The 18,782-nt window shown below is 47.4% G+C and overlaps 1 protein-coding gene across 2 annotated transcripts in view; it reads right to left on the reverse strand.

Annotated features, from left to right (window-relative positions):
* Positions 1 to 6,793: 6,793 nt before the first annotated feature.
* Positions 6,794 to 18,782, reverse strand: part of LOC121463473 (DENN domain-containing protein 2A-like) — a 96,709-nt gene continuing 84,720 nt past the window's right edge. For both annotated transcript variants that reach the window (XM_041675711.1, XM_041675710.1), the window contains 6 exons: positions 14,717 to 14,894; positions 13,386 to 13,427; positions 10,740 to 10,857; positions 10,199 to 10,438; positions 8,834 to 8,920; positions 6,794 to 7,590 (listed from right to left, as the gene is read on the reverse strand). In XM_041675711.1, coding sequence (XP_041531645.1) covers positions 7,559 to 7,590; positions 8,834 to 8,920; positions 10,199 to 10,438; positions 10,740 to 10,857; positions 13,386 to 13,427; positions 14,717 to 14,894 — 697 coding nt within the window. In that variant the 3' untranslated portion in view covers positions 6,794 to 7,558. The remainder of the gene's footprint in view (positions 7,591 to 8,833; positions 8,921 to 10,198; positions 10,439 to 10,739; positions 10,858 to 13,385; positions 13,428 to 14,716; positions 14,895 to 18,782) is intronic.

Consider the following 18,782-nt stretch of genomic DNA (forward strand, 5'->3'; position numbering starts at 1 on the left):
GGGCAGACCCATGGGCCCTACAAGAGCTAGTGGGATAAACTAAGATAAGGCTGAACTTTCATAAGTCTCCAGGTCATTATTTGGGAGCTGTCTGTGCAGAGAAAGACACATTATGTATAACCTTTTGTGTACAGAGAGAGACACGTTATGTATAACCTTTTGTGTGCAGAGAAATACACATTATGTATAACCTTTTGTGTGCAGAGAAAGACACATTATGTATAACCTTTTGTGTGCAGAGAAAGACACATTATGTATAACCTTTTGCGTACAGAGAAAGACACGTTATGTATAACCTTTTGTGTACAGAGAAAGACACATTATGTATAACCTTTTGTGTGCAGAGAAAGACACATTATGTATAACCTTTTGTGTGCAGAGAAAGACACATTATGTATAACCTTTTGTGTGCAGAGAAAGACATGTTATGTATAACCTTTTTTTTTTTTAATATTTATTTATTTATTATGTATACAATATTCTGTCTGTATGCCTGAAGGCCAGTTGAGGGCGCCAGACGTCTTTACAGATGGTTGTGAGCCACCATGTGGTTGCTGGGAATTGAACTCAGGACCTTTGGAAGAGCAGGCAATGCTCTTAACCACTGAGCCATCACTCCAGCCCCCTGTATAACCTTTTGTGTACAGAGAAAGACACGTTATGTATAACCTTTTGTGTACAGAGAAAGACACGTTATGTATAACTTTTTGTGTACAGAGAAAGACACGTTATGTATAACCTTTTGTGTGCAGAGAAAGACACATTATGTATAACCTTTTGTGTACAGAGAAAGACACATTATGTATAACCTTTTGTGTGCAGAGAAAGACACATTATGTATAACCTTTTGAAACGAAGGTAGGGCTGGAAGATGGTTAGGGATAACTTTTTTTTTTTTTTTTTTCGAGATAGGATTCCTGTACAGCCTCGGCTGTCCTGGAACTCAGCTTGCTTTGCTTTATACGCAAGGCTGGCCTTGAAGTCACAGAGATCCATCTAGTCTACCTCTGCCTCTCGACTGCTGGGATTAAAGGTGTGCCACCACCGGCTATAAACACCTTTTTTTTTTTTTGGCTCCCCGTCGGGGAATTGAACCCCAGTCTCCCACGTGATAGGCGGGGATACTCACCACTATACTAACGAGGATTTTTTTAGTTTTTCGAGACAGAGTTTCTCTGTAGCTTTGGAGCCTGTCCTGGCACTAGCTCTTGTAGACCAGGCTGGCCTCGAACTCACAGAGATCCACCTGCCTCTGCCTCTGCCTCCCGAGTGCTGGGATTAAAGGCGTGCGCTACCACCGCCCGACTTATGAACAACTTTTTTTTTAAAATATTTTTTTATGGTTTTATTAACTTTATTTTATGTGCATTGGTGTGAAGGTGTCAGATCCCCTGCAACTGGATCTTCAGACAGTTGTGAGCTGCCATGTGGGTGCTGGGAATTGAACCTGGATCCTCTGGAAGAGCAGTCAGTACTCTTAACCACAGAGCCATCTTTCCAGCCCCTGAACAACTTTTTGAAACAAAAACGTGATTGGCATTCCTAGAACAGGCGGTACAGGGGCATAGTCCAATCATAGCTTAATCATAAACAGGAACAAAGCTAGTTTGTCTGTACTATAAAATGGCTTTTAAGCCTAAAATGGAGGCAGGCTGGTTCTTCAGGGGCAGTCACATGTCTCAAGTTGTTCATTGGATAAGGTTTTATGTCCTAGGCCAGTGAGTTGGGACATTGGGGGTGTGGAAGTCCCAGCCTGTAGAAGAGGACACGAATTTCTCTCCATCTGAGGCCATATGAAAATGTCTTCTGTCAAATCATTATTCCAGTCATTTTTTTAAATATTTATTTATTATGTATACAATGTTCTGTCTGTGTGTATGCCTGAAGGCCAGAAGAGGGCACGAGACCTCATTAGAGATGGTTGTGAGCCACCATGTGGTTGCTGGGAATTGAACTCAGGACCTTTGGAAGAGCAGTCAATGCTCTTAACCTCTGAGCCATCTCTCCAGCCCCTATTCCAGTCATTTTTGCATTTTCTTTACACTGGTAACCCTCTCTGTAAAATTGTTTTCGGGTGGGCATGACACATACCTTCAATCCCAGCACTCAGGAGGCAGAGGCAGGGCGATTCTATGACATTGAGACCAACCTGATGGACAGTGAGCTGCAGGCTGGTTAGGAATACATAGTGAGGGCCTGATTCAAAACAAAACCAAACAAACAACTCACAGGAAATCAAACAATAACAAATCTGCCTAATTTTTCCTAGCCTCTTGAATTTGGTACCCTATTTTCAGCATCACCAGCTTCACCGTGAGTCCTGGTAATAGATGCTGCTGCCACTTTGCACGCAGGACCACTCTGCAGGGAGGTAGGCTTGAGAGCAGCCTCAATCCAGAGCTCCTGACCCCAGGGCTCCAAAGGAAACTCGAGGAACTGGGTGGGCAGGGGCCATCCTGGCTACATGGTGGCCAATCCCTACCGCTCTGCTGCTCTTTTCGCTGATGTTGTGAGCACGGGACTTTTCCACAGTCCCTTGCTCAGTGCTGGATCTGGGTGAACCTGCCAATCTGAGTTCTCCTCCAGAAGAGCCTGCTAGTCCCGACTCCGCCCAGGAGGTGAGGGAATTAGCCCTGCCAGGAAGGGACCACAGGCTGCGAAGTTTGCTCGTAAAACTCAAAGCTGTCCTCATAGAATTTGTGCTGGGGTCAATTAGGAAACAGAAAGAAAGAGTGGCCAGGTAAGGGCCACAGGGAAGCTGGCACCGGGCCACTTAATTGTAGCCAGAAGTTGGCAGCTGAACTCCACTTAGGGCCTGGGTGACGTCGAGGTGTGGTCACTGGAGAGCCAGGGAGCACAATTAATTGGCCTCGAAAGGTGTGGGCAATACAGGCCCTGTTCACTTGCCTTATTTTGCTTTTTTCTGACCTTGCCTCTGGTCAGGCTTGGAGTGATCCCACCCACCCACCAAAGTCTACCTGGCAGGGACCACTGCAAAACGGATGTGCATTCTGTTTTGCAGGAAGGAAAACATTTGGGAATGCAAGAGAGGTTGTAACTGAACAGCATGAATGTACTGGGTGCCTCTGAATTTATTTTATTTATTTATTTTAAAAATGGCTAATTTGGGGGCTTAGAGATTAAAAGCAATGACTGCTCTACCAGAGGTCCTGAGTTCAAGTCACAAGAACCACGTATGATGATATCTCACAATGATCTATAGTGAGATCTGGCACCCTCTTTTGGCCTTCAGGCACACATGCAGGCAGAACACTGTATACATAATAAATAATCTTTTTAAAAAAAATGGCTAATTTGATGTCCTGTGGCTTTCATTGAAATCAAATAAGGAAATAGGAATGAAGAATAATATCAAGACTGCAGGAGTGTGCGGGCTTATTGTGTATTGGCCGGGAAAACAAAGACATGAGAGCCGGAGAATATACCACGTCCCTCAGTCTCTGCAGTCCCTTTGCTCTGACTTCACCCTCACCAAGCCCCTAGAATTCTTTATGGGTCTTCTTTGTAGCATCTGTGGTACAGGGCTTGCTTAGCATGCTGCAGGTATCTGGGTACCTGGGATGAAGGAAAAAGCTGTCTCCAGAAACCAAAGGGAGAAAGCCTCTCCCTTTGAAAAAGAATGCCGTTCACTTACTGTTTTTTTTTTTAATATTTATTTATTTATTAAGTATACAGTATTCTGTCTGCGTGTATGCCTGCAGGCCAGAAGAGGGCACCAGATCTCATTACAGATGGTTGTGAGCCACCATGTGGTTGCTGGGAATTGAACTCAGGACCTTTGGAAGAGCAGGCAGTGCTCTTAACCTCTGAGCCATCTCTCAGCCCCCTCACTTACTGGTTTTTATGGTTGTTTATATTTTCTCTTTTTGTCAAACATTCAAAAAAATTGTGCGTGTATGCATGCAAGTGCCCTAGAAGAGGGCATTAACCACCCTACCGCCCCCTGGAGCTAGAGTTATAGGCAATTAATTGTGAGCTTCCTGCTTGGGTAGCAGAAGCTGAACTCTGGTCCTCTGCAAGAGCAGCGACTGCTCTTAACTACTGATCCATCTCTTCAGCATCTGTCTGTTTTGAGGCTTTTCCCCCATTTTGTTTTAAGTGTGTGCATTGTGTGGGTAGTTGCCTTTATTTGTTTGAAGTGTGTGTGTGTGTGTCTGTGTGTATACACACGTATGCTATGGTCTGTTTGTGGAAGTTAGAGGACAATTTGTAGGAGTCGGTTTTCTCTTTCTAGATGCGGGCCTGGCACCTTCCTCCCTGAGCTAGCGCATTAAGATCTAACTGAGCTCCACCTTACTTTTTGTTTTATTCTATCACTTATTCATGTCCGTGTTTATGTATACATGATGTGAGTGTAAGTAACAATAGAGGCCAGAAATGGACATTGAATCTCCTAGAGCTGGAATTATAGCCAGTTGTGAGCTGCCATGTGGTCCTTTGGAAGAATAGCCAGAGTTCTTTTTTTTTTTTTTTTTGGTTTTTTGAGACAGGGTTTCTCTGTGGTTTTGGAGCCTGTCCTGGAACTAGCTCTGTAGACCAGGCTGGTCTCGAACTCACAGAGATCCGCCTGCCTCTGCCTCTGGGATTAAAGGTGTCCACCACCACCACCTGGCAAGGCCTGGATTTCTGAAACATGGTTTCTGGGGATTGAACTCAGGTCCTCATGCTTGCACAGCAAGCACTGTACTATTTTACTAACTAGACTTTTTTTCCCATAGCCCCCCCCCCCCTTTTAAACAGGGTCTCATTATGTAGTGTGGCAATCCTCCTGCCTCTACCTTCCAATGCTGTCATCTTAATCACGAGCCCCATGTCTGGCTGGACATGCTGTGGTTCCAAATGGCAGAGGGAAGCTTGATGATGCAGGCAGTAAACATGATGAAGGGGGCCAGGCAGTGGTGGCGCACTCCTTTAATCCCAGTACTTGGGAGGTCGAGGCAGGCAGATCTCTGAGTTCGAGGTCAGCCTGGTCTACAAAGTGAGTTCCAGGACAGCCAAGGCTGTTACACAGAGAAACCGTGTCTTGAAAAACAAAACAAAAAACAAAAACAATAACAAAAGATTTAGGGGGACACACAGACACCTTACTTATTTTGAGACAGAGTCTCTGTATGTAGCCCTGGCTGTTGAGGAACTTGCTTTTTGATCACATTGGCCTGGGAACTCAGATCCACCTGCCTCTGCTTCCTGAATGCTGGAGATGAAGGTTGTGGACCACCAGGCTCCACAAAAGACACTTTTCTTGTTTGTTTTTCAAGACTGGGTTTCTCTGTGTAGCTTTGTAGCCTGTCCTGGCACTCGCTCTGTAGACCAGACTGGCCTTGAATTCAGAGACCTGCCCGCCTCTGCCTCCCAGAATGTTTGCCTTTTAATAGGAGTTATAGGACAGTTTTGGATGAGAGCCTCATACGGAAAGATGTAAAGACTGGGGGAGGGGTCACCGCCATCATCTACCACACCATGTTTTCCAGCACTATAATCTGTCCCGTGATCAGGTGTGGTGGTGCACACCTGTGGTCCTAGTACTGGGAAGGTTCAGGCAGGATTTTGGCAAACTCAAGGCCAGCATGACAATATCATCCCCCCTCACCAGAACAAGCAAGCAGGAACACAGAAAAGGACCCTGACTATGAACAGTCATTGCAAAGTTACTGCTTTTTCTCTTTTTCTTTCTTTTCTTTCTCTCTCTCTTTCTTTCTTTGCTCTAACTCTTCGTGGTTCTTGGTCTAATCTGCTGCTTTGCGTGGCTATGGGTAATGTTTGTTGATTTTTTTAAAACTTACGCAATTGTGACGGAAGGTATTTGGACAGAAGAGTGTTCTAATACACTAACCAGGCTAGAGCTAATGGTTGTCATCTGTACACGGGACTGTATCCTCATGACCTGTATGCGTTCTTCCTACGAGTATATTTTAATATGTATGTAATATAGTCACATACACATTAATTTCTATGTAAATGTTTTACTCCGTTTGTGTTTGCATATGTGCCTAAGCACACGGTACGACGTATGTGGAGGCCAGAGGGCACCTTGTGGGACCAGGGTGTACGAGGGACTGAAGTCAGCTGGTCAGGCCTGGTGGTGGCAAGTGTTTCAACGGGCCAGGCCATGTTGCCGTTCTTATTTTATGAATGTGTTAAAAGCCAACTCACCAATCCTTTAAAGAATTAAGAACTAACACGTGACGTGTGCGTGGTTAGGGGCACCTGTGGCACGGCACACGTGGAGGTCTAAGGACAACGCTGTGGGGTGGGTTCTCTCCTTCCACCTTTCTGTAGCCCGTAGAGTCTGACTTCAGGCTGCCAGACTGCAGCGCCTTCACCTGAGGAGCCGCCTCGCTGGCCCGATTCTTGATTCTTTACGCAGGCAGCGTGTTTCTCTTTAATGTGACAAACGCTGGAAAAAAGTCTCCTCATACACGTGGTCTAGCACATTTCCCCAAATTTATTTTTGTTTTTATGCTTAAGTCAAATACAAAAACATTCATAATATTATACACTCACTAGGAATGTTGATAAAGATATTTGTTTATTCATTCACTTGGAGTTCTTAAGTAAAACAGTATAATAGAAAATAAGTTAGAAAAGACTGTATATTCCAAAATACTAAAAGTGATCACTTAGGGGCAGTATAAAAATACACAGAGCATTGCTATCATTAAAGTTAACTAAACCGAGGCGCTTGTGTGAGCCCCCAAGCTCACATTCTCACTCAGGCTTCCCCCAACGCCTCAGCCACACCCCCTCCCACTACTCCCGCCCCACTCCAGGCCAGGTGGGCTAGTTACTTTCTCATACAATCCATTGGGTGTCCACAGTATTGGGGTGGTAGTCCGAGGCCAGCCTGAGAACCTTCCTGTGTGCACACAGGCCTCACAGACTCCCACTGTCCCACACAGGTCAGCTGACTGTGACCTTGTCCAGCTCTTCCCTCTCAATAAGAGAACCAACTACAGAAGCCTGAAAGGTCTGTCAGCTATGAGGAATAGGTTCACAGCAGAGGTCTAAGTGTCACGGTTAGGCCAGCGGAGATATCCATTTCAGAACCCTAAGAATATTTTATTAACAATTAACAAGATTTCCTCTTTTTATGTGTGGCATTAGGGCAAGAACAGGTCTACGTGACTTCCTTGTAAGGGGCAAAAAACCCCAGTCAAGAACAGCGAAGCTCACAGTCTCTGCCACCAGGTGGCGTCATAGACCAGTCCACAAGAACCTGGATAGGTGGTGGCAGCCACTCTACCTATCTCCTCCCTCCTCCTGGCTCCACAGCTGACCCAGAAGAGATGAGGTAGGGCAGGAGGGAGTTTTCTTAGCCCTGGCAAGACAGAATGAAGATCCAAACCACAGTAACAACAGCTGCATGTTGGCGGGTCCCTTCCAGGGCTGTCCTGAGCACCTGCCACGTGCCCAGCTCACAGGCCCCATTCTAGGAGGAGCTGGGGCTAGGGACTGCCTTCAGCCCACAGCCTCTCAGACCTCTGTTGGAAATGTGTGGTCCCAGTGGAGGAGGTCTTCCCTTGAGCCAAGATGAGGGTTATTTCTTGTGGAGAAACTTCATTTTATTGCCTGAAAAGGAAAGAAAGTATGATATAGAGATGAATACTTTGCATTGGTATGGATCTTGGTTTATTGGTACAAAGTCAAGGTCAATTTTCTTACATTGTGTATATGTATTTCTGCTCTTGATTAAGGTATTGTGTTTGTACAGCTCATTAAGAAATATAGGTTATAAATAAAAAAAATTAAAAAAATGTTAAAACAAAAAAAAAGAAATATAGGTTAATAGTTATCTATAATAGTCAAGCTTGTAGTCATGTTAGTTTTCTAGATGTACAGAGATGTACTATAATTCTTGTTTGATACCTGTTTTGTTATATGTAATTTTACTATGTTAAAGTTAAAGTCTTCCTTTTTGTTTAAACAGAAAAGGGGAAATGGTGTGGGAGGTCCTTCTGTCTTGTGTTGCTTTTATTGGTTAATGAATAAAGAAACTGGCTTGGCCTATAGCAAGGTAGAATTTAGTTAGGCAGGGAAAACTAAGCTGAATGCTGGGAGAAAGGAGGTGGAGTCAGAGAGAAGCCATGGAGCCACCGGAGACAGAAGCACTGAAACTTTGCTGGTAGGCCACAACCTCATGGTGATGCACAGATTAATGGAGATGGGCTAAATTAAGATGTAAGAGTTGGTCAGAAATATTCTTAAGCTATTGGCCAAACAATATTGTAAATAATATAGTTTCTGTGTGTTATTTCAGGGCTGAGCAGCCGGGAACAAGAGGCCTTGTGGGAGGGAGGAAGGGAAGGGCACACGTGGAGGACTCAGGACAACTGTGTGGAGTCACTTCTCTCCTCCCACCTTTACGTCCTCAGGCTCCTGTGGCCAGTGCCTTCACCTGGCTGAGCCAGCTTGCTGGCTGTGTCATGGAACTGCTGACTTTTCCTGCCTTCAGCTCCCCAGTGCAGGGGCGCAGGTATGCACTACTATTCTTAGAGGACCTCCTTGCCAATTAAACTGTAGTTCTGATGCTGCTGTCTTACCCTCCTACCCAGGGGCTCTGGGAGGCCGGGTGGAGTTCCACTTATATCATTCCCTGTCTGGCCCCAGGCCTGCTTCCTCTATTGGGTTCCCAAAAGGCTTAGGAGTGGAGGGGACTGTGGCAATGATGACAATGTTGTCACATTAAGAGAGGCAGTCAGTCTAGTGCCAGCTTCCTGTATCACTGAGGATTCGTGGCTCTGGGGTCTGCAGTAGCTAAGAGTCCAGGAGAGACGGTTTAGATAGAGACTGGGGATGGGGATTCAGGCCTTACCCAGACCCTTTAGGAACTTATTGACTCCGCTGTGTTCTCCGCTGGGCAAGGTTTCGAGGTATTCCTGGGCTCGGACCTCAAACAGACCTGGTGACAAGAGACACCAGGACATTTTAGATCCTTTGCGCTTCTTCACAAACCCCTTCCTCGCCAGAACAGGTAAGGGAGGCCTTGCTTCTGAGAGACAGCTGTGCCTACAAACATGCTTTCAGGCCTGAGGCTTATAAGGAATTTCACTAACTTGTAATTGCCGTGTAATAGCTGTCTGTGGAATGCTGCAAAAGCCTGCTCACACATGAGGTCCCATTTCGTTCCTGCTACCTCCTCCCCTCTCCCCAGACAGGGTTCCCTGTGTAGCCCTGGTTGTCCTGGAACTCATTCTGTAGACCGGGCTGGCCTCGAATTCACAGGGATCTGCCAGCCTCTGCCTCTCTCCCAATTGCTGGGATTAGAGGCGTGCATCACTGCCCCTCCCCCCCTTCTGCTACCTTTCCTACCAGTTAGTGACCTAGTGACCTGTAAACCTGCCTAAAGTGGAACTGGCGGCTCTCCTGAAGAGAACCTCGGATGAGGCCAGTCTCCTCATACCCTGTAATTAAATTTCTCTTGTCCTGTGGAAATCCTTGTCAGAGCCTCAAGCGTGGCTGCCTGTCTCTCCCGTGTAAACAGCTATGGAAGTATGGGCTCTCAGCTGAGTTCACAGCACCAGAGAAATCCCAGGGGTGGGGCCAGTTGCTCTTCTAGAACCTTCTGGGCTCTGTGTAGCCATGCTCCAGAGGCAAGCGCCTTCCCTTCCCAGGTTTAGCTCCCATCAAAACCTCCTTTACCAGCATTTCTAACTTTACATTCCCAGAATGGCCGAGACAAGGGACCAAGTGTCTGGGACATGTGTCTCCGTCATTTTTTGCTTCTTGTTCCCTTTCTCCCTAGGAGCATGATGGAGCCTGCACAAATGGGGACAGGGAGAAGTAAGAGAGAATTCAGAGAAGAGGGGGAAGAAAGGCTGGCGTGGATGGTCACGGAAGCAGGATGCCACATTCTGCAGCGCTGGCCCAAGGCTGCTGGTACCAGAACAGACGCTCCTGAATCTTTATCCCCTCCACAGTCCCTAGATAGGAGCAGGAAGAAAGGCAGCTGGGAAGAGCGGAGAGGGCTGCAGAGAAGCAGGAGGGACAGGGGAACCGTGGGAGAAGCAGAGACAGCGCAGGGTCACTGTTCAGGTGTGGCCGGATGACAGAGCTCCTGTGGAGGCCGCAATATCGTCCCTGCTTACATCCTTATCTACACCCTTACCCCTGTTCGTCGGCCAGTTAGAGCCTAGACAGCTGCACCCTCACTGCCCAGCAGGGTCTGTGGTGTTCTGACCTTTGGCATCCTGCCTGCGTAGTTCCCGCTCCTGGATGAAGCCACGAAAAGTCTGGGTCTCCATGAAGACCTCCAGGAAGCGGCGCAGGCTCTTGGAGGAGACAGCTTTTCTGAAGGCCTCTCGCTGCAGGCTCCTCTCCTCGCCCGACGTCAGGAACAAGGAATAGTGGCCCACAATCTCCACGAAGAATCGGACAAAGGCTTCAGACACCACCTCATTCAAGGGGCTGAACTCAGGGCCTGAGCATGGGGTACAAAGACCGGAATAGTAAGTTGGTGGGCCAGAGCCCAAGACAGTCAGTTACTGACAACAGCAGCAGCTTCCTCCCTCCACAGCCACCCGCGACCCTCTAAGAGAAAGGGCACCAAAAGCTGCCTTTTCCCCCTTGAGGTATTTTAGGACCTAAATGGAGAAAGTGGGAAAAATTCCTACAATTATGTCTGGAATGGAATCCAGACGAAAGGTGGAACCCCACTTTCTCTCCTCATGCTCCTACTTTCTCACCCATCCACCCAGCTGTTTCAAAGTCCTGGCATTTACCATGCACGCAGTCCAGTGGACTTCCATCCTGGTCACAGGCCAGGTCATTCCTCTGCTCCAGAATGTGTTCCAGGGCTACCTGAAGCTTCCGGGGCAGAATGGAATCCTCGTCCTCCATCTGTAGGGCAGGAGATGCAGGTGGGCACAGTTACACCTGGCTAGCCATGTCCCAGTCGCATCTCTGGGCGGGCAGTTCAGCTCATAGTTTAAACTGTGTGTGTGTGTGCATATGCATGTGTGTAGGAATGTGTGGTTCTCTTGTTCCACCCTGAGGCTTAAACGTTACCCGGAGCCTTTACCTGTTGAGCTATCTTACCCACCCTTAGCTCTCATTGGAGGAACATGCTTAGAACCAGGGATTTGAGGTCTAAATCTCCACTCCAGTTTTCACAAGCCGTAAGAGCTCTGAACCTTCATTTGTAAGATGGGCCACTTCTTAGACATTATACAGTTCTCTTGTGAAAGTGCTTAGGGCTCCATGGGCTCTCGGTAGCTCTTCCCCACCGCCCTTAGCCACTACCCACCAGCACCACCATTGCCAGCACCACCACCAAAACCACCAGCACTGCCACCACCACCAGCACCGATATGAATGTTTATAAATCACTGAAAATAATTCCATCTGTCTTTTTTTTTTTTTTTTTTTTTTTGTTTTTCGAGACAGGGTTTCTCTGTGGCTTTGGAGCCTGTCCTGGAACTAGCTCTGTAGACCAGGCTGGTCTCGAACTCACAGAGATCTGCCTGCCTCTGCCTCCCGAGTGCTGGGATTAAAGGCATGTGCCACCATTGCCCGGCAATTCCATCTGTTTTTAACCTCCTCCCAATACATGCCTAATGTTAACCTCCTCCCAATACATGCCTAATGTTTTGGTAGGTTTTCCTGTCAACCTGTTTTTGGAAGAACATGGTCTCACTGTATAGCTTTGACTAACCTGGAACTTAGCATGTAGACCAGGCTAGCCTTGAACTCACAGAGATCAACCTGTCTCTGACTCCAGAGAGCTCGGGATTAAAGGCATGTGCTACCATGGCCAGCTCCTGTCAAATATTTTTTTTTAAATATTTATTTATTATGTATACAATATTCTGTCTGTATGTCTGCAGGCCAGAAGGGGGCACCAGACCTCATTACAGATGGTTGTAAGCCACCATGTGGTTGCTGGGAATTGAACTCAGAACCTTTGGAAGAGCAGGCAATGCTCTTAACCACCGAGCCATCTCTCCAGCCCCCTGTCAAATATTTTTTTTTTTTTGGTTTTTTTTCGAGACAGGGTTTCTCTGTGGTTTTGGAGCCTGTCCTGGAACTAGCTCTTGTAGACCAGGCTGGTCTCGAACTCACAGAGATCTGCCTACCTCTGCCTCCCGAGTGCTGGGATTAAAGGCGTGCGCCACCACCGCCCGGCTCCTGTCAAATATTTTTAAGATGTACACACATACAATTTTCTTTCTACTTGTTTGTCTTTTCTTACTGTTTTTTTTTAAAGAGAAAAACAGAATTAGGCTGAGAGAATGATTCGTTGGTAGAGTTTCCCTTTAGTATGTGAAAGCCCTGGGCTCCATCTCCAGTATCAAAACAAACAAGCAGAAAAGAAATGGGGAAAAAAATCAGCAAAATAATGTATATCATTTGGGTCTTTACTCCTCTATAATTTAAAAAAAATTTTTGAAGGTCTCTATATTACAGGTTGACTCTAAACTCACTATTTTACTGTGTGGCCCAGGTGGCTTTAAATTTAAGGCAATCCCCCTGCCTCCTCCCAAGGGCTGGAATTACATATATAAGCCATACCTGGCTTCTGTTTGTTTTTGAGACAGGGTCTCCTGTAATGCTCCATTCTCCTGCCTCCTCCTGTATGCGAGGATTACAGGGAGGCACCACCATGCCTGGGTGTGTCCTGATTTTTTAAAATAAAAATTATTTATTTTGGGGGCTGGAGAGAGGGCTCAGAGGTTAAGAGCACGGCCTGCTCTTCCAAAGGTCCTGAGTTCGATTCCCGACAACTACATGGTGGCTCACAACCATCTGTAATGAGATCTGGTGTCCTCTTCTGGCCTGCAGAGATACATGCAGACAGAATGCTGTATACATAATAAATAAATAAATTTAAAAAATTATTTATTTTAATTTTATGTGTATGAATGTTTTGCTGGGAACTAATCTCCGGTCCTCTGAAAGATCAGCAAGTGCTGTTAACCTCTGAATCAGCTCTCCTGTGTCCTTTTTATAAGAATTGGGATTTATTTTTTAAGTGTCCGTGCATGCGAGCACAGAGCCCGAGGAGCTGTGGAATCCCTCTGAAGCTGTTGTCAGAGGTGGCTGTGAGCTGCCTGACAAGAGTGCCGGAAAACGAACTCTTCACAAGTTCATCTAAGCAGTACAAACTATTTACTGCTAATCCATCTCTCCAGCCTGCGCTCCATCATTAACTGGTCAAAGCCTTTCTGTGCCTGTACAGGTGAAAACCAGTCTTTGCTAAAGCCTTCCTCTACAAAAGCCTCATTCTTGGCTGGACTTGGCCTGGGGTGGCCCACTGTCCAGCTGAGCTGGCAAGTCCAGGCTTGCTAAAGAGCCTTTCGGAGCTAGGGTCGAACCCTCTGGAAGGCGCGAAGGCACAGGGGAAGCCGCCGAGCTGGTGTTCTACTCACCTGTCTGAGGAACCGATCATTGATGAGATCGACCACAAGGACCTGCAGGGCAGAGGAAAGGCCATGAGAATTGTCTGGAGTTATCTTCCTCCTCGGTACTGAAGCAGCTGGAGGTCGGGTGAATGCTTGTGTCTGTGTGCTCTGACAGGGACTGAGCAGTGTCCATACTGTACTGAAGGCTGGTGTCAGCAGCTGGATTCTCAGCCCCGTTCTCACTACAGGAGGGTTTCTCTGTTTGTCTGTTCATGGGTTATTGGGCGGGGGGAGGGGGGGGGTGGTGAAAAAAGATGCCAGAGGTCCCTACTTTCTGCAGTTCTACTTAACTCTGCCCTACTCCACTCTGGGGGTTCACCCTTTCATCCCCGAGCTCTTCCCTGCACCGACGGTTCTCCAGAGGGATAAGAGAAGACACTAACAGAGGAGTGTGGTCTGGGGGACACTGTCAGGCTGCAGGCTGTGTGCCCTTGTTAGCCATAGTTTTGGGGAGGGAGCACGTCTCTCCTCAGTGTGGACTAAGATGTGGAGCCAGGACAAGGGTGGCATGAACAAGATGCCTGTGTACAAAAAGCTTAAGGGCATGCGTATGTGCTGCCTGAGAGAGGACCCTTATGCAGACCATGAGGTGGCCAAGAAAAGACAGGGCTGGAAACAGAGGAAAGACAGTGTGTGTGTGGGGATGGCCTGGACACGGCTGGAAACAGGCTCTGCCACGCTGAGAGACCCTCACAAGCTCCTTGTCTTCACAGAATGAAAGAACGAGCATCCCCAGCCCTGAGATAACGGAGCAGATGGACTGGCAATTCTTACCAAGTTCAGAGCTGAATTTGGTTTCTGCTTCTGACTGCGGGGGTCCCCTGTACACAGGGCAGTTCACAAACTAGAGGAAGGGGACTGAATACTGCAAAGATGCCACAAAGCACTTCCTGCCCTGCGCACTGGTCTATAAAAATCCTGAGTGATATTACAATCATTGGTGGGTTTATTTCACAGTGTCTTGTTACATAGCCCAGGCTGACCTCAAACTTGAGATCCTCTGGCCTTGCCTGGCGGGTGCTGGGGTGCAGGGGTGCGACACCCACATCCAGCTTTAAGGATGTATTTTGCCTTTCTTTAATTCTAGCCTTCATTAAATAGAATTGTTTCTTGTACTGGGGGCTGGACCTAGCAGCTCCTGCATGGTAGACTGGTACTCTACCCCACAGAGCTACTTCCCTGGCTGGCCCTGTGGCCTCCCATCCCCCACTTATTGTTGCACATGAGTGTGTGTGTGGCCAGCACTCCCCTCCTGTGTGCCCTGGGGAAGGACGGTGCAGGGATCCCATGGGGCTCACCTCTTCCAGTGGCAGCTCCCTGAGCAGCGGCAGTGAGCTGGAGAGCAGCCCGATGAGGAAGGGCGTGGGTGAGCACACTATGTCAATCATGGCGGGCGGTAGCACCGGGATATAGGTGTGCTGCCAGCTGAAGGGGTAGATGAGCGCCACCACGGCATGGCAGCACTTGGACAGCGTGCTGCAGGGGACAGACAGAGGCAAAGGCCGGTTCAGGGTGGGTGAGGGTGGAGAGGAGGGTTGGGAGTCATCCCAGCGAAGCACTGGTTAGAACAGACAGTTCTCAGATGAACAAACAAATGGCCAACATGCCTATAAAAAATGTTCAGTTTCACTAACCATCAAGAGAAACGTAGGCCAAAACTACACTCAGATTACCTCTTACCCCGGTCAGAATGGCAGCCATAAGGAAAAAATGGCAAAACCCGTGTGTGGTTCCAGAACCCACAGTGAAGGGAGACAACAGGTTCCTGAGAGTTTTCCTATGCACATGCTCTTTAATACATCCATAAAAAAAAAATCAACAAATTTTTTTAAAGATTTATTTATTTATTATGTATACAACATTCTGCCTTCATGTATGCTTGCACCCCAGAGTAGGGCGCCAGATCTCATTACAGATGGTTGTGAGCCACCATGTGGTTGCTGGGAATTGAACTCAGGACCTCTGGAAGAGCAGCCAGTGCTCTTAACCTCTGAGCCATTTCTCCAGCCCCCTCAACAAAAATTGTTAAAAAAAAAAAACCCCGAATAACAGCCAGGGGTAGTGGCACACATCTTTACTCTCAGCACTCAGGAGTAAGAATGGATCTCTGTGGGTTCGAGGCCAGCCTTGGTCTTCATAGTGAGTTCCAAGATAGCCAGGAACACATGGAGATAACCTGTGTCTCAAAAAACAAAACAGAACAAACAAAAAGCCCAAATAACAAATGCTGTAAGAATCTGGACAAAGGGAACCATTTTCACACTGCTGGTAGAAGGGTCGCCTGCTATTCTAGAAGTCAACATGAGGTTTCTCAAAAAGCTAACAATTGTTCCACCGTACAACCACTCCCTGCATTTACCTCAAGGATTCCAAACCAACACTTCACAGAGATCTTTGATGTCTACTGAGCTCTATTCACAAAAGCTAGGTTACAGAACTAACCTCAGTGCCCAAAAGCAGAGGAACAGACAAGGAGAGTGTGGTATGTATACAATGGAGGTCTAAACATCTTTTCTTTTTTTTAGACTTTAAATTTTATTTATGGAGTCAGTCCCCTGGAACTGGAGTTATGGACAGCCGTGAGCCACCATGGGGACTGAACCTGGGTCCTCTGGAACTGGAGTTATGGACAGCTGTGAGCCACCATGGGGACTGAACCTGGGTCCTCTGTAAGAAGACAATGAGCCCCTAACCACTGAAATTACGACTCTTCAGCTCTTTAGTGTTTTTTTCAGTCATATAGAACAAAGCTGTGTCTTTTTCAGGAAAATGGGTGAACTGGAGGTAGTCATATTAGAGAATTAAAGCCATTAGAACAGCCACAGGGACTGACAAGCCCTGGGTAACTATTATGAAAGAACTTTTACAGATGAGGTCATAGGTTCTAAGGCCAGCACTGCAGAAACGACCAACAAATTAAGTCTTTTTATACGAAGGAACTGTCTCATGCAGTCCGAGGTATCCTTGAACTCTCTCTATAACCACCCAGCATGACCCTGACCTGCTACCCTCTGAGTGCTGGGATTATAGGTGTGTGTACACCCCATGCCCCAGTTATGAGGTGCTAGGGATCAATGAGGTTCAAGGCCTTGTAGGCAAGAACTCCAGCAACCAAACGACATCCACAGCCCTCACTCGTCAAAGCGATCTCAAGGTAATGATTTCCTTTTTAACCTACCAGTGTACACAGAAACTGCTTACAGTTCCCGGCCACCTAGACCCGAATAATCACACAGAAACTATATTAATTACAACACTGTTTGGTCAATGGCTCAGGCATGTTCCTAGCTTGCTTGCCCTTATATCTTAAATTAACCCATTTCTATTAATCTGTGTATTGCCACAAGGTTGTGGTTTACTGGGTAAGGTTCTGGCATCTTTCTCCTTCAGCAGACACATGGTCTCCTTGACTCCACCTTCTCTCTCTCTCTCTCTCTCTCTCTCTCTCTCTCTCTCTGTGTGTGTGTGTGTGTGTGTGTGTGTGTGTGTGTTTGGATTTCCCACCTGACTCTACTCTGCTAAGCCACTGGTCAAAACAGCTTTCTTCATTAATAAACGCGATACACATACAGAAGGACCTCCCATATCATACCAGTACAGGGGACTGAACCTAGGGCCTTACTTTTTTTTCTTTTTAAAAAGAAAGGGTTTTAAGGGCCCTAGACCGGCTCAGCTCATATTTACTATGTCGCTGTGGATGACTTTGAGCTCCTGATCTGCACGGCTCTACCTCTCAGTGCTGGACTGAGTTGAACGCACAGATTAGAGGTATGTACTCCGACTATTTCTGCTACAAGAGCCACAGCTGAGGACCAAACATTGCCACACCTGGTTATCATCAACACCCAGACTGCTGGACAGGAGGGAAGTAGCACAGAGTGCACGGGCAGACAGCAGGCAGCTGCCAGAGACCCCCTCCTTTCTGCTCCTCTGTTCTGGGCACCATGGAAAGGAAAGGCTGGAGCTGGGCGGTGGTGGCGCACACCTTTAATCCCAGCACTCGGGAGGCAGAGGCAGGTGGATCTCTGTGAGTTTGAAGCCAACCTGATCTACAGAGGGAGTTCTAGGACAGGTTCCAAAACTATAGAGAAACCCTATCTCAGAAAAACAAAAAATGTTGGATTCTCTGAATACAGCGGTAGTGGCCATTCTTTCTTGAGCATAAGTGGCACAGAAGAAATGAAGGGCTCTGAGCATAGCTTGTATGTCTTTCCCAGTTACTGCAGGAAGTGCTGATGGAATCTCGGGTGCATGGGTTGGGCGGAGGGTGGGAGCTGCAAGGAAGAGGGAAAACAGAGGCTAAGGGTGATTCTTGGAGTAAGGCTGGGCAGAGCCAGAGCGCCTCAGGGAGCACTGGCTGTTGCCGAAGAGGCAGCATCTGTGAAGATGGCCAGGGAGAACCCTCTCACAGCTGGCTCCCATTACTCTGGGGGTGAGGCGCTATCAAGCTCCCACAGCTGTGACTGATTGTGCAGTGTAGGGGTGGGAAGAGAATGCCACAGCGGGAAGGAGGCTGGGCCAGAGGGCTTAGTGCTGGACGCAGGTGAGAGGGGTCAGGTCTCAGGATGGTTAGTATAGGGAGGTGGATCCTAAGGACTGAAGGATTGTTCTGGAACATCAGGATGTGTCTGTGAGTACAAACATCTGGAGAAGATGTTTCAGCTCTGGGTGCTTGGGTTCCTGGATGAAGACACTCAGGAATCGCTCAGATTATGACTCAGGCGGTACTCTCCGGCCTCCAGGACAGGGCCTCTCCCCTGCTGCACAGCTCTTCCAAAAACAGGAATGGAGGGCAAAACTCAGGTTGTCCTGCATGTGATGAGACCTCCCAGGGAGCGTGTCCTCGCCAAGCAGAGACAGGCGGATCTCTGTGAGTTCGAGGCCAGCCTGGTCTACAAGAGCTAGTTCCAGGACAGGAACCAAAGCTACAGAGAAACCCTTTCTCGGAGGGAAAAAAAAAAAAAGGAAAGGAAAGAAATTTATTAAGGGCTGGAGAGATGGCTCAGAGCCCAAGAGCACTGGCAGCTCTTCCAGAGGTCCTGAGTTCAATTCCCAGCAACCACATAGTTGCTCACAACCATTTGTCATGAGATCTGGTGCCCTCTTCTGGCATGGAAGTATACGTGCAGGAGGAACATTGTATGCATAATAAATATTTTTTTATTTTATTTTTTTTATTTTTTTTGGTTTTTCGAGACAGGGTTTCCCTGTGGCTTTGGAGCCTGTCCTGGAACTAGCTCTATAGACCAGGCTATATATATATATTTTTTTTTAAAAGAGAACTGGTTGTTTTCTGTGTGACTTTAGGAGGAGTCCTTCACCATTCCAGGCCTCACACTCTTCCCCATGGAAGGTGTGAGCCAG

This window comes from Microtus oregoni, unplaced genomic scaffold, assembly GCF_018167655.1.
Source record: "Microtus oregoni isolate MIOR12 unplaced genomic scaffold, Mior012 000026F_ref0000081, whole genome shotgun sequence".
In the NCBI taxonomy this organism is placed as follows: Eukaryota; Metazoa; Chordata; class Mammalia; order Rodentia; family Cricetidae; genus Microtus; species Microtus oregoni.